The following is a 15951-nucleotide window of genomic DNA, read 5'->3' as shown; positions in this document are numbered from 1 at the left end:
ATGAGGGTAAGAGAAAAAACAGAAAATGCTTTAAAAGAATAGTCCTGTCAGAGATAACAAAACCTATAATTGTATGTCATTGTTATGGTAAGAATGATGGAAGATCAGGGCGGGATGCAGTTAACAGTCTTTAATGCATAAAGGAAATAGTCATCAATGAATAATTAGAACACAAATCACAGGCATTAATCAGAGCCAGAACAGAAACCGCCAGACGACTGGATCTTTAGAAAATCAGCATCAACTTCCACGAGGACGGAGGCAGGGACCCAGAGATGCAAACAGCCAGTCAGGGATTGCGAGACAGCAGAAAGGGTGAGCAGGCACAGAACAGGTACTCTGCAAACAGGCACAGCTGGATAATACACAGTCTGATGGCAGTATTACTCACAGCAGAATTAATGGTTTCACTTTCCACAGACAAGACAGGACAGGACTTGAGAACAGACGTTTCTCACGTGAGGTCATTGGATAATCCGACAACAAGACAGGGCTAGGAAGAGGGAATAAGAAGCTGAGACAACCAAGAGAAAAAAGGAACAGGTGAGGAGATGGGAACAAAAGGGGAAACAGCTGTAAGAGATAATGAGCAGAGAAGTGGATGTGTGTGAGTAGTACTTATGGGACAGCTTGTGTCAAAATGATTTACGACTTTGACCTTTGACCTTTGTGACAGGTTGAACTTCCGGTGACCTTTATGATTGATGGGTGAACTTCCTGGTATGAGGTCATGGGATTAACCTATTGACCCTGCTAGCCTATCGATCATGTTATTTGACAGTTAGTTTTGAACTATGACCTAGCTAGGACTGAATCATAATTTTGACGGGTAGTTTTGTCCTATATTAATAGAACAGATGTTTTTTGCCGTTTGTTTGAACTTTGTCCCAGTTATATGTGTGTGCGTGCGTGGTTATTGTGCCTGCGCCCCCTCCACAGTGAAAGTGAGAAGCGTATGTCACACAAAATAATCTCACTGATCCAATTATTTTAGATGAATACAAGAATAAAAAATAAAAATCTTACTAAAACCAATTATGTTAGTTTTAGATTTAGTTTTAGTTAAAATTAACACATCAATGTCCATACCATTGATGTCCACAAAAATAATTAACCTAAAGTTGAAAAACATACCTTTAAAAGCGTTTAAAAAACAATTATTTTAGTTTTAGATAAAAATAAAATCGTCTTACATAAAACATACTGCTCTTTATATTCTATCCTTTATATAATTTATATAATATAAATGATATAGTAATTATCATGCTAAAGTTCTTTTTAAAAGTGTATAATCTAAAGCAATTTAACTAAGGTTGAAAAACATTCTTTAAAAGAATATAAAATAAAAAGCTTACTAAAACCAATTGTTTTAGTTTTAGATGAATAAAATCATCTCACCTTATTTTAGAAAGTTGAAGTATACCATTGATGTCCACAAAAAATGCAATGTATGAATGGATTCAAAATTGTTTTACACAACTGAATTCACTTAGTCATTCCTGAATGACCTCACACTCTCAAAACATAAGGAGCGCGCTTCTAATGTATGTGTGTCAAAAAGTAAAACACACGTGTCTGTGTGTGTATGTGTGTGTGTGTGTGTGTGTGTGTGTGTGTCTATGCGCGCCCCCCTATTCCTGTGAGCTCTGACATCTGAAACACGGTGAAGTCTATATCAGACTAACAAGTTGAAAACATGCCTTTAAAAGTATAATATAAATATCTTATTGATCCAATTATTTTAGTTTTAGATGAATAAAAGAATATAAAATAAAAAAGCTTGCTAAAAATAAAAATCATCTTACATGTTAGAGGTAAAGTATACCACGGATGTCCATAAAAATGCAATGTATGAAACGGAGTCGCAGGTCCCTCCTGCCTTCACATTCCTGAACAGTATATATAAATGGGGTCAGTTATTTCATATATGTCACATTCAGTTATTTCACATTCATATGTAAAACATTCTGTTCTTTTTAAAAGTATATAAATGTTTATAAAAATAATATACAATAATATCTCACTAAAATAATTAAAGTTGAAAAAAGATTCTATCCTTTAAAAGTGTTTAAATGAAATCTTGCAAATTAAACTAAAGTTGAAAAACATACTGTTCTTTAAAAGCATTTAAAAAGGCTTACTAAAACCAATTGTTTTAGTTTTAGATAAAAATTACATAAAACATTCTATCCTTTATATTCTATCATTTATATAATATAAATGATATAATCTAAAACAATTAAACTAAGGTTGAAAAACATTCTATCCTTTAAAAGTATATAATGAAATGCTTATACAATATATCTTACTAAAAATAAAAATCATCTTACATGTTAGAGAGAGTTAAAGTATGTCCTACCATGGATGTCCACAAAAATGCAATGTATGAATGGGTTCAAAATTGTTTTACACAACTGAATTCATCTAGTCATTCCTGAATGACCTCACACTCTCAAAACATAGCGCGTCTAATGTATGTGTGTCAAAAAGTAAAGGAGCTGTGCGCGTTTCTGTGTGTGTGTGTGTGTGTGTGTGTGTGTGTGTGTGTGCATGTGTTAAACATAAATCACAGAGTGGTTCTCTCTCACACCAGCGTCTCTGACTCAGAGGGTTGTATTCAGTGATGGGATGAGGCATTTTGAATGCTGTGTTGGGGCTAAATTGATTTCAAAGTTTAAATTATATCTTTTTAAAAAATATTTGTTTCATAACATATAGATGTCCATACATCCTATGAATGAGATTGCAGTTGTAATAGAAAAGACTGTTTTTTTCCTGACTCTGCTCCTTCGCATTCCTGAGCACGGTGAAAGTGATAATAATGTTTTAAATTTCACAAAAATAATATAAAATAAATACCTTGCTAGAAATCTACTGAAATGCTTGTAAAAAGAATAAAATTCATCTCACATGTTTAGAGAGTTACGACTCTTGAACTTATGTGTTCAAGAAGCTGTTGAGAGCTATAAATCACAGAGTGGTTCTCTCTCACACCAGCGTCTCTGACTCCTAGGGTTTATTCAGCGATCAGAATGAGACATTGTGTTAGGGCTAAATTTATTTCAAAGTTTAAATGATATCTTTATAAAATGTTTTTTAAATTAAATTCAATACATTATTAAAAGTCTTAATAAAAAAGTCTCTCAAACATAGGCCCTCGCTCGTGTCTGTCAGCAGGCCGACGGCGGCGCGCGTGTGTCTCTGTGTCTATGCTGCATTCTGACATCCCCTCCTTCCATTTCCAGAGGTAACAGTGACACTGTGAAGTCTATCTCACACTAACTAAAGTTAAAAAACATTCTGTTCTTTATAAGTATATAAAAAATATCTGCTGAAACCAATTGTTTTAGATAAACAAAAGTAATAAAATCCATCTTACATAAAACATTATATTCTTTATATTCTATCCTTTTATATAATTTATATAATATAAATTATATAATCTAAAATAATATAATATAATACAAAATAACAGAGTGGTTCTCTCTCTCGTTTAAAAGTATAACCTTAAAAAGTTTGCATTAGATATTTTAAAAGATTGATTAAATTAAATCTTTAAAGTTTCAATACATACTCATCTTCTATTTATCTGTACTTATGTATGATATAAATTATTTTTTTGCTTAACGGTGACCTAAAGTATAATTGTTATTAAACAATGTCTGTTCAAAAACTGTACTTGGTCGTCTTAAATCTCATTAATATGAAAAAGATTCAATCAGCATTTTTTGTCCATCTGGTGGTTTCAATTTTTATGGTGGGAGGCTTTCCATAGCTATCCCGCACACCTAAACACGACCATCACAGAAAACTACATTTTCAAAATGTAATAAATAAAATGTAAACAAAGTTTTAGCTAAATAAAAACACCTTACATTTCCAGAGAGGCGAAGTAGTTCTTTATGCACTGATCCAAAAAAGCAAATAGTTTAAGTTGTCATAAACAGAACAAAACAAAACAAAAATCCTCCAGAGATAAACTCTGAGATAAAAAAATGAGTCTCGGCGAACAATGTCGCAGTAAATCTAGTCTGGGTTTCAGAGTACATCCATAGTTTACACTAATTTCATTTAAAAGCATAACCTTAAAAGTTTAAATCAAATCTTTAAAGTTTTATTAAAATCATATCTTCTTAGAAGATTTATGTATTATTGTTACTAAGCAGCGTCTGTCCAAAAACTTTAGATTGTTACATACAAACATACAACATGAAACATGTTGTCAAAGTTTGTCACAATGTTTTTTTAAGAAATCCTAGGACTTTACATTGCTCTTATTTAGACAGAGTTGTATCATTTGGAAAATCAAAGTAAAAATCACACATCGTCTTAATTCAAAGTATAAGTATAAGATCGTATAAGATCATTTTTACTCGTATCTCCCGAACTAGGGTGAAACCCTTTACTGAGAATATACCACCGGCCATCTACTCAAAATACATGTAGAAGTTTCAAATGTTAGCATTTGTTGATGGTGGCCGTATGAACAGACTTTGTAGGGGAGCTATAGCAGGAAGCATGCCCTTTGACCTCCTCGATTTTGCAGGCCTTTTTGTTAAAGATTTAAAAAGATTCCCATCTAGCGGTGAAATTCTATTTTGCATTTAAACGAATAGTGCTTTCTAGCGGTTCTCCCATCTAATCGCTTTTTCAACTTTGGTAAATGTGTCAAGAATCTATGACAACATGTCTTCTGATAGCGCTTCATCGAGTTTAATTGTACATGTTCTACCGTTATGATGTACTTACATGTTCTACCGTACATGTTCTACCGTTCTATATAATGATTTACACAACCAAGCAATAGACCGTACCTTTGACTTACCCGTCGAGAAGAAAGTAGGTGTCTACTGCGTCCCTCTTTCCACCTGGGAAAAGCTATCCCGATATTTATTTACATACCGATAAATTAAATTTGAATTTAATTAAAACTTCTCCTGTGGCTCGGCATAACTATGATCCTGCATTATATTGTACCCTGCAGTGCAGCCTTTCAAATCTGCCGCGGGAAATATCAACGTCTCCCATATGGTCTAGCGGTTAGGATTCCTGGTTTTCATCCAGGCTGCCTGGGTTCGACTCCCGGTATGGGAAGACAATTTTTTACATTGCCAACAAAATTCAAGTTATTCAAGTTCATCAATGATCATTTTTAGTAATTCATAGTCTTAGAGGCCTACACGAACTGCAGAAACAAGCAGTTTCTTGAAGATTCGGTACCGAATCATTTTCACAAATACAATTATATTGAATTCAGAAAATTTCACTATGGAATACTTTATCTATCATAATTTCAATTTAGTACGTCATCATTTCAACTTTTCATCTCATAATTATGACGCATAGTCATAATTTCAACTTTTTAAGTCATCATTTAGACTTTTTGTCAATTACGCCTTTTTAAAGTCATAATTTGGTTGTTGACTATAGTAGTGTTGCACCTGCATGTCCACTAACTCGCTTGTGAGAGTCAGAGTGTGTAAAGTAAACTCTCATTAGTGTTAGTAGAGGATTAGTGGACTGGTAGGGTTAGAATAAGTAATATTAGAATAAAATATCTGTTGGGGAGCATCGCGATAAACAGTTCATGTTTAATGACAACATACCATTTTTCAACCGAGCGAATCTGCGCATGAGAGGCCTTCTTCAACTTTTTAATTCAGAATTACAATGACGCCTTTTTAATGTAATACTTAAAAAGTCATAATTTGGTTGTTGACTATAGTAGTGTTGATGATGAAACGTGCTAGTGCTTTTTGTACCTCTCTGGTATTATAGTGTTTCAAGATGGCGGAACAACACGGAAGCCTCCTTGGACTTACCCGCCCCATGTAAATAAAAGATAAGAAATGATCTTTCTTAAAATCAGATCATTGGCACAGATCATTTTACACCCATGAGGACATATTTATGAATAAAGACAATGATTTTAGCTAATAAAATACCATTTTTCAACCTACACATGAGAGGCCTTCAGAAGTCAGAACTTCAGGGGTCAACGGTTTAGGCCCGTTGCCGAAAACACTGCATGTGTAAGGTAGTTTTCCAGATTTTCACCCAAAATCAAATACTGTATGACACTTTTCAAAGTTAGAATAACCTGTTGTGTTCTGACACAAGGCCATTAACCGGTTCTTTTTTGTTTTATAAATGTACTTTGCTTATTTCTACAAATATCAACCTGATAAATATGAATACACGATTAAACAAGATAATTTTTAAGAAAAAACATTTTTAAGAAAAATACAACTAAACCATGATAATGTTTTAGATGTTGATGATTAAGTTTCAGTCGTAGTGCAACCAGATTTCTCTAACATCTCACTCACGACGAACAACGTTGTAAATAAACATTTTCAAACTGTAATTTTATTTTATTGATTATGGTGATTTAAAGTTTTTGTTATTAACTAATACCTTTATCTTTTAAAGGGTCATTTCACCCATTTGAACATTGTTTTTTATTTAAAGTGGGTCATATATGTAGTCGAAATGTAAAATAATTTTTGAATTTGGTGCCTTCGTGACCGAGAAAAGACAAAAAATAACTTCAGAACGTATTTGTATGAAAGACAACAACTCCCACAATGCACCACATTGCACAGCTCCGCAAGCCACTCCCACTAATCCAGAAAGCGCATATCTGCCTATAAGAGAAATCACTCTTCCGTCTACAAGGCTAGCTACTACCAGAGCTTGAAATTCATTTCACATTCACACAAAATGTCTAGTTAGTTGGCGAACTCATATAGTGCATTACTCCTCGTTTGTATTTCTTTCGAAAAGGTGAATTATTGCATGGTACCTGGATGTTCAGTCAGAACATATGCGGTGCGAAACTAGGATAGTTCTCAACACAAACGTCCGTGTCCTCGTCTGATTCAGAGATTTCGTCCAGGAGAAATTGTCATCGTTGAAATTCTTTGCCGCAGACGGACTCTATCTCTGTGTTCGTAGCGGTTCGTAGCTGCATTGTGAGATCACCGGCGCCACCAGTCCGCCCTAACTCGAGCCAGTCCGGGCTCCTCGTCCGCGGCAGGCAGGTCTTCTGCCTCGGCTGCTCTTCGCTATAATGCGGCTTGTAAAGGTAGCCACAAACACCTGATTCAAGCATCAGACTTCCGAAATCCTCTTCTATATCATATTGAGCACTCTCCTCCGCTATTGTCATAACTTTACATCTGTCTCCACAGCGCCTGTTAGCTTAGCTTCAAACAAGATGGAGGATATTGCTTTCAGTTTCAGAGAGTAAAGTCCCACCCACTGATCTGTAATAGGTCTGTAGCGTGAGCGCGCCCCACCCTGGGAAAGATGAGAAACTAGTGTCTGTAGTCTTAACAGAAATCCCCCCCTCTAACACTTCCTCCTACAATGACGCAAAATGACGATTTTTGCGTCATTGTAGGAGGAAGTGTAAGAGGTAAATAACAGATTTCTCCCGTCTCAGGGGAAAATGAGAGAGTGTTGCACGACCATTCAATAGTATGACTGGGTTTCTAACAATGCAAAGCTTAATGCAAATGGGTGAAGTGTCCCTTTAACTAACATCTAACCCCAAATAAACAGATAATGGAATGTTCACAATCTACATTGTTAGATATTCTCCTACATGTATGTAAGTAGTTGTGCTTAAATCTTTGGCTGTATCTTTACACAGCATAGTGATACAAAGTTCCACACTTTGGTAAAACCTGCAGGTAAAATTCCACAAAAATTCTAATTCTTCATCATCATGAGCCATTTAAAACAAATACAGAAAAGCCACTATAGTGATCCGTTTTGAATGTCTGTCATTGACATCTTGTTTCTTTTTGTACAGTTTGCAAAAAGTACATAGAGTGTGGTCAAACATGTTAGGAATGTATCCTATAGGTCCTTCTACACGATAGGCCTTTAACTGGTTCTTCTTTGTTTTATAAAAAAAAAAGAAAAAAAAAAATATGACAAAAAAAAAAGACTAAATCTTTCTGCGATGCCTACGCAACATCGACGTGAAAGATGAGTATGGCTGTTTTTCTGTTACCTATTACGCTATAACTCGTTTAACTATTACACTTATTTTGTGTGTGTGTCGCTAAACAACGGTTAAACTAATGAATTACGGTTGACAAGTGGTATTTTTTAACGTGAATTGATTCATTTTTTATTCCGTCCACACTTTGACACCAGAGTTTTATGATCTTCTTTTTATTCTGCATAATGCCGACATGTTTTAACATATCGTACATTTCAATCGTTAGATAAATCATCTAACTATTATATGTGAAACATAGGATTCACACATTGGATTCTTGTTTATATTGAACATTGTTATTGAACCGTTTTTCAATATTATTGAAAATAATTGTTAAATAAAAGCGCTATTGTTCTCGGCCTCATCAAAGTTCACATAGTTTTCACAGGAGCGTACCGACTCTGAAACAAGAGCAAAAGATTTTGTTTGCATTTCTTCTGAAACACCCTGTTTTAAAATTGTTTAACATCGCCAGCGTAACACTTACCGTACTGCCGGTTGTGATGTTTTTGTATGGCGTTTTCTTTATCTCTTTATCTCTTTATATATCTCTTTGTTCATACACGACGGTATTCGCATGATTTGTATCTTGATTAGAGTCTTGATTTGATACGAGAGACATTTACATTATACAGTAAATAGCGCTAAAATGTATATTTTAATATTTTAATTATATCTCTGGTTCTATGTTTTTAAAGACAAGGACGGCTGTTTCTATAAGCGACCCTCAAAATCTGTGCATACAACAAAATTACTTTTGTTTGAAGAAAAACTCAGCGGGTGCTTGATCACTATTGAATCTATTAAACACCCCTGAATTCGGTAATGATATCGCATTTTAATTTCAACTAACTTCAAATAACATCATGTTGGTCAAATTAACTTAAAAATGAAATACATCCTAACTACTTTCTAAATGTTTGTAAATCCAAAAATGTTGTCACTGGATCGAGTGAAAATAATAAACTTGTCCTTTGTGTTTATTCATCAAGTTAAATGTAAATTTGCAAATCCAAATGATAGGAAAACTTTATGATAGGAAAGTACGGACGGCGCCTTTGACCAAGCCTCTACATATGGGGCACTTGCTCAGAGAAGGCGCACATTCTTTGCACACAACTAGGTGACCACAGGGGATGAAGACAATGTTCACTTCCTTATCCATGCAAACTTTGCATGTGCGCTCCTCTTGAAGTCTTCTTAACTGTTCCTCCATAGGCAAGTCTGAAAGATCTTGACTCGGTGATGCAGCTTCATCTGTCTGGGCCGTCAGGCCACGCTCAAATTCCATCTCTAAAGCAGACTTCACCGCCGCATCTTCTGAACGGTCTTCTCCAGGACCCACAGCTGGATCAACACATTCTCTCGTGTCTCCTTGAGTCAATAGCCGCTCAAATAGTCTTGGAAATCTTGTTTGAATCTGATGAACAAACTCTTGGCCCTTTTCTTGCAGCAGGTATTCACATCTTGGAAACCACTTGGCATGTTCTACCCATGGATCATCACCAGACTCCCAACATCTGAGTCCACCATCGCAAGAAAAGCACTTCACGTCATCATTACGACCAACATAGTAAAAACCAGCCTTAGCCAATTGGTCTGGTCGAACAGTTATTCTTGAGGGCCAGTAGACAAATGTGAGTGACCTTTCTTCACACCGTTGCATTGCCGATACATTGAAAAGGCTAGATAAAGGTACATTATCTGCACGGTCACCTCGAACGAAGCGGCAGTTGGGGTAATGCCTCTGGTGTTCTGATACTGCACGATCTCCCGGTTCCCAGTTGCTAAGCTGGCCTCCACAGCTGAAACAAGCCACTCTGTCGCCCTGGCCAAGATAGTAGAAACCAGCTTTGGCAAGCTCGGCCGGACTTACTGGTGCAAGAGTCCAATTCTGAAAGGTGTCAAGGCGTTCCTGTTCCCGACGCATGCCAGGATTGTGACAAGCCGGAGGTTGCTGGTGAAACATATCCATGTTTAAGTAAACTCCTCCGTTTGGCCTGAAACGGATGTTGCAGGGGCGGAAAACTCTCATAAAAATGACATAAAAATGGGGCCACAGGGCGTGTCTGGAATGTAAATGGTTGCACATGCATGCACATAAAATGCAGAAAACAAATATTGAAATATTGAATTATTCTAAATATTATTATTATAATACTATTTTTATAAGCTCAGACATTTTTTTACCAGAATTTTATTTCAACATTATACTTTCATACATTGAAGGAAAACGACAATAACGACATTTACAGATGGTCTAACCAGAATAGAAAATCTCTGCAGGCTATCATGTTTTGCTCCAGGGTATAGTTGACCAGACTTTCAACTAATTCACCAACATCAGTTTTTGCATTTTTTGACACCAGTGACACACAGAGATCCGTTACAAATGTCCATATAGCGAGAATTTCTGTGATTTCGAATTCGTCACTACATTCACGCAACACATCCAGAACTTTTCTGAGGATTACGCCGATCGGCTCTTTGCCATTAAAAAACATGGGCGTTACATCAGGCCATGGCTTTGTCAAGCCTCTTACGACGTCCATTTCATTTTTGAGATTTGTCACACGTTTGGTATCCTGCGCACAATCTTTTTTCATATCACACGCAGCATCGATGATCCTGTGCATCAAGCCAACCATTTGGCCTCTAAAATGATCTTTAAACATAGAGTCCAGCGCAGCTCTTAAACGACACTCTTTGCCCTTTATGACCGTTATCAGCTACTATTGTCCTAACATAGACTACTGTTTTAGCTCTGGTTTAACCTGCTGTGCGTCTGTTCACCGTCCATCATGTGCTCTAACACTGCAGCATCAGCTTGTTCATTGACTTTGAACTGGTGTATGAATGTGTTTATTTTATGTTAACTTTATTTTTGCTGCACATAAATTTGATTCTTCTAACTGCTTGTCTTTGGTTAACACAGCTGGAGAAGAACAACAGGGAGGTTGGAAGATACAGTAGAGGAACTACAGAATAAATATGGAGAGAAAACAGCATTAAAAAGGATCAAGTCCATAGTGAAAAAAATCAGAAAAAAGAATATCAAACATAGGAAAAGATTTATAATTTTACTTTGTTAGTAGTGAATATGTTTCTCAATCTTCAATCTTCTTAAAAATTTTTTTTTTTAACAGATGGTGACGTTCAGACGCTGAGCATTCAAACACATTCTGGAAACATGACAAACCAACAGCCTAACAACCATCTACAACGACAGCATAATAATACTAATAATAATAATAATTCTACATCATTCGGACGGCTATTAATTCAGATCCCTAATCAGCTTACCTTCACAATTGACCAGAAAAATGGTGGGACAATAGTTGCTCCAATCATGGTAGAAAAGACAATATATGGTGATGTTAACATCAGTGTGGTGAGTGTCTGATAAGTTAGTCCATAGAGTGTGGAACTTTGCATCGCTATGCTGTGTAAAGATACAGCCAAAGATTTAAGCACAACTACTTACATACATGTAGGAGAATATCTAACAATGTAGATTGTGAACATTCCATTATCTGTTTATTTGGGGTCAGATGTTAGTTAAAAGATAAAGGTATTAGTTAATAACAAAAACTTTAAATCACCATAATCAATAAAATATGGTTAAATTACAGTTTGAAAATGTTTATTTACAACGTTGTTCGTTGTGAGTGAGATGTTAGAGAAATCTGGTTGCACTACGCCTGAAACTTAATCATCAACATCTAAACTAAACATTATCATGGTTTAGTTGTATTTTTCTTAAAAATGTTTTTTTTCTTAAAAATGATCTTGTTTAATCGTGTATTCATATTTATCAGGTTTATATTTAGAAATAAGCAAAAAATACATTTATAAAACAAAAAGAACCGGTTAATGGCCTTGTGTCAGAACACAACAGGTTATTCTAACTTTGAAAAGTGTCATACAGTATTTGATTTTGGGTGAAAATCTGGAAAACTACCTTACACATGCAGTGTTTTCGGCAACGGGCCTAAACCGTTGACCCCTGAAGTTCTGACTTCTGAATGCCTCTCATGTGTAGGTTGAAAAATGGTATTTTATTAGCTAAAATCATTGTCTTTATTCATAAATATGTCCTCATGGGTGTAAAATGATCTGTGCCAATGATCTGATTTTAAGAAAGATCATTTCTTATCTTTTATTTACATGGGGCGGGTAAGTCCAAGGAGGCTCCCGTGTTGTTCCGCCATCTTGAAAAAGACCAGAGAGGTACAAAAAGCACTAGCCTAACTCAACACTACTATAGTCAACAACCAAATTATGACTTTTTAAGTATTACATTAAAAAGGCGTCATTGTTATTCTGAATTAAAAAGTTGAAGAAGGCCTCTCATGCGCAGATTCGCTCGGTTGAAAAATGGTATGTTGTCATTAAACATGAACTGTTTATCGCGATGCTCCCCAACAGATATTTTATTCTAATATTACTTATTCTAACCCTACCAGTCCACTAATCCTCTACTAACACTAATGAGAGTTTACTTTACACACTCTGACTCTCACAAGCGAGTTAGTGGACATGCAGGTGCAACACTACTATAGTCAACAACCAAATTATGACTTTAAAAAGGCGTAATTGACAAAAAGTCTAAATGATGACTTAAAAAGTTGAAATTATGACTATGCGTCATAATTATGAGATGAAAAGTTGAAATGATGACGTACTAAATTGAAATTATGATAGATAAAGTATTCCATAGTGAAATTTTCTGAATTCAATATAATTGTATTTGTGAAAATGATTCGGTACCGAATCTTCAAGAAACTGCTTGTTTCTGCAGTTCGTGTAGGCCTCTAAGACTATGAATTACTAAAAATGATCATTGATGAACTTGAATAACTTGAATTTTGTTGGCAATGTAAAAAATTGTCTTCCCATACCGGGAGTCAAACCCGGGCAGCCTGGATGAAAACCAGGAATCCTAACCGCTAGACCATATGGGAGACGTTGATATTTCCCGCGGCAGATTTGAAAGGCTGCACTGCAGGGTACAATATAATGCAGGATCATAGTTATGCCGAGCCACAGGAGAAGTTTTAATTAAATTCAAATTTAATTTATCGGTATGTAAATAAATATCGGGATAGCTTTTCCCAGGTGGAAAGAGGGACGCAGTAGACACCTACTTTCTTCTCGACGGGTAAGTCAAAGGTACGGTCTATTGCTTGGTTGTGTAAATCATTATATAGAACGGTAGAACATGTACGGTAGAACATGTAAGTACATCATAACGGTAGAACATGTACAATTAAACTCGATGAAGCGCTATCAGAAGACATGTTGTCATAGATTCTTGACACATTTACCAAAGTTGAAAAAGCGATTAGATGGGAGAACCGCTAGAGAGCACTATTCGTTAAATGCAAAATAGAATTTCACCGCTAGATGGGAATCTTTTTAAATCTTTAACAAAAAGGCCTGCAAAATCGAGGAGGTCAAAGGGCATGCTTCCTGCTATAGCTCCCCTACAAAGTCTGTTCATACGGCCACCATCAACAAATGCTAACATTTGAAACTTCTACATGTATTTTGAGTAGATGGCCGGTGGTATATTCTCAGTAAAGGGTTTCACCCTAGTTCGGGAGATACGAGTAAAAATGATCTTATACGATCTTATACTTATACTTTGAATTAAGACGATGTGTGATTTTTACTTTGATTTTCCAAATGATACAACTCTGTCTAAATAAGAGCAATGTAAAGTCCTAGGATTTCTTAAAAAAACATTGTGACAAACTTTGACAACATGTTTCATGTTGTATGTTTGTATGTAACAATCTAAAGTTTTTGGACAGACGCTGCTTAGTAACAATAATACATAAATCTTCTAAGAAGATATGATTTTAATAAAACTTTAAAGATTTGATTTAAACTTTTAAGGTTATGCTTTTAAATGAAATTAGTGTAAACTATGGATGTACTCTGAAACCCAGACTAGATTTACTGCGACATTGTTCGCCGAGACTCATTTTTTTATCTCAGAGTTTATCTCTGGAGGATTTTTGTTTTGTTTTGTTCTGTTTATGACAACTTAAACTATTTGCTTTTTTGGATCAGTGCATAAAGAACTACTTCGCCTCTCTGGAAATGTAAGGTGTTTTTATTTAGCTAAAACTTTGTTTACATTTTATTTATTACATTTTGAAAATGTAGTTTTCTGTGATGGTCGTGTTTAGGTGTGCGGGATAGCTATGGAAAGCCTCCCACCATAAAAATTGAAACCACCAGATGGACAAAAAATGCTGATTGAATCTTTTTCATATAAATGAGATTTAAGACGACCAAGTACAGTTTTTGAACAGACATTGTTTAATAACAATTATACTTTAGGTCACCGTTAAGCAAAAAAATAATTTATATCATACATAAGTACAGATAAATAGAAGATGAGTATGTATTGAAACTTTAAAGATTTAATTTAATTTAATCAATCTTTTAAAATATCTAATGCAAACTTTTTAAGGTTATACTTTTAAATGAGAGAGAGAACCACTCTGTTATTTTGTATTATATTATATTATTTTAGATTATATAATTTATATTATATAAATTATATAAAAGGATAGAATATAAAGAATATAATGTTTTATGTAAGATGGATTTTATTACTTTTGTTTATCTAAAACAATTGGTTTCAGCAGATATTTTTTATATACTTATAAAGAACAGAATGTTTTTTAACTTTAGTTAGTGTGAGATAGACTTCACAGTGTCACTGTTACCTCTGGAAATGGAAGGAGGGGATGTCAGAATGCAGCATAGACACAGAGACACACGCGCGCCGCCGTCGGCCTGCTGACAGACACGAGCGAGGGCCTATGTTTGAGAGACTTTTTTATTAAGACTTTTAATAATGTATTGAATTTAATTTAAAAAACATTTTATAAAGATATCATTTAAACTTTGAAATAAATTTAGCCCTAACACAATGTCTCATTCTGATCGCTGAATAAACCCTAGGAGTCAGAGACGCTGGTGTGAGAGAGAACCACTCTGTGATTTATAGCTCTCAACAGCTTCTTGAACACATAATTTCAAGAGTCGTAACTCTCTAAACATGTGAGATGAATTTTATTCTTTTTACAAGCATTTCAGTAGATTTCTAGCAAGGTATTTATTTTATATTATTTTTGTGAAATTTAAAACATTATTATCACTTTCACCGTGCTCAGGAATGCGAAGGAGCAGAGTCAGGAAAAAAATAGTCTTTTCTATTACAACTGCAATCTCATTCATAGGATGTATGGACATCTATGTGTTATGAAACAAATATTTTTTTAAAAGATATCATTTAAACTTTGAAATCAATTTAGCCCCAACACAGCATTCAAAATGCCTCATCCCATCACTGAATACAACCCTCTGAGTCAGAGACGCTGGTGTGAGAGAGAACCACTCTGTGATTTATGTTTAACACATGCACACACACACACACACACACACACACACACACACACACACACACACACACACACACACAGAAACGCACACGGCTCCTTTACTTTTTGACACACATACATTAGACGCGCTATGTTTTGAGAGTGTGAGGTCATTCAGGAATGACTAGATGAATTCAGTTGTGTAAAACAATTTTGAACCCATTCATACATTGCATTTTTGTGGACATCCATGGTAGGACGTACTTTAACTCTCTCTAACATGTAAGATGATTTTTATTTTTAGTTAGATATATTGTATAAGCATTTCATTATATACTTTTAAAGGATAGAATGTTTTTCAACCTTAGTTTAATTGTTTTAGATTATATCATTTATATTATATAAATGATAGAATATAAAGGATAGAATGTTTTATGTAATTTTTATCTAAAACTAAAACAATTGGTTTTAGTAAGCCTTTTTAAATGCTTTTAAAGAACAGTATGTTTTTCAACTTTAGTTTAATTTGCAAGATTT

General features: G+C 34.9%; 1 protein-coding gene across 1 annotated transcript; it reads right to left on the bottom strand.

Moving 5' to 3' along the window:
* Positions 1 to 9044: 9044 nt before the first annotated feature.
* On the bottom strand, positions 9045 to 9989 carry LOC307167888 (putative inhibitor of apoptosis; the record flags this gene model as incomplete). Its single annotated transcript, XM_079887194.1, has 1 exon — positions 9045 to 9989. The coding sequence occupies one exon, from the start codon at positions 9987 to 9989 to the stop codon at positions 9045 to 9047; it is 945 nt and encodes a 314-aa protein (XP_079743320.1).
* Positions 9990 to 15951: the final 5962 nt, after the last annotated feature.

The sequence above is a fragment of the Squalius cephalus genome, assembly GCF_949319135.1.
Source record: "Squalius cephalus genome assembly, chromosome: 11".
In the NCBI taxonomy this organism is placed as follows: Eukaryota; Metazoa; Chordata; class Actinopteri; order Cypriniformes; family Leuciscidae; genus Squalius; species Squalius cephalus.
This window is presented reverse-complemented; position numbering and strand designations above follow the sequence as displayed.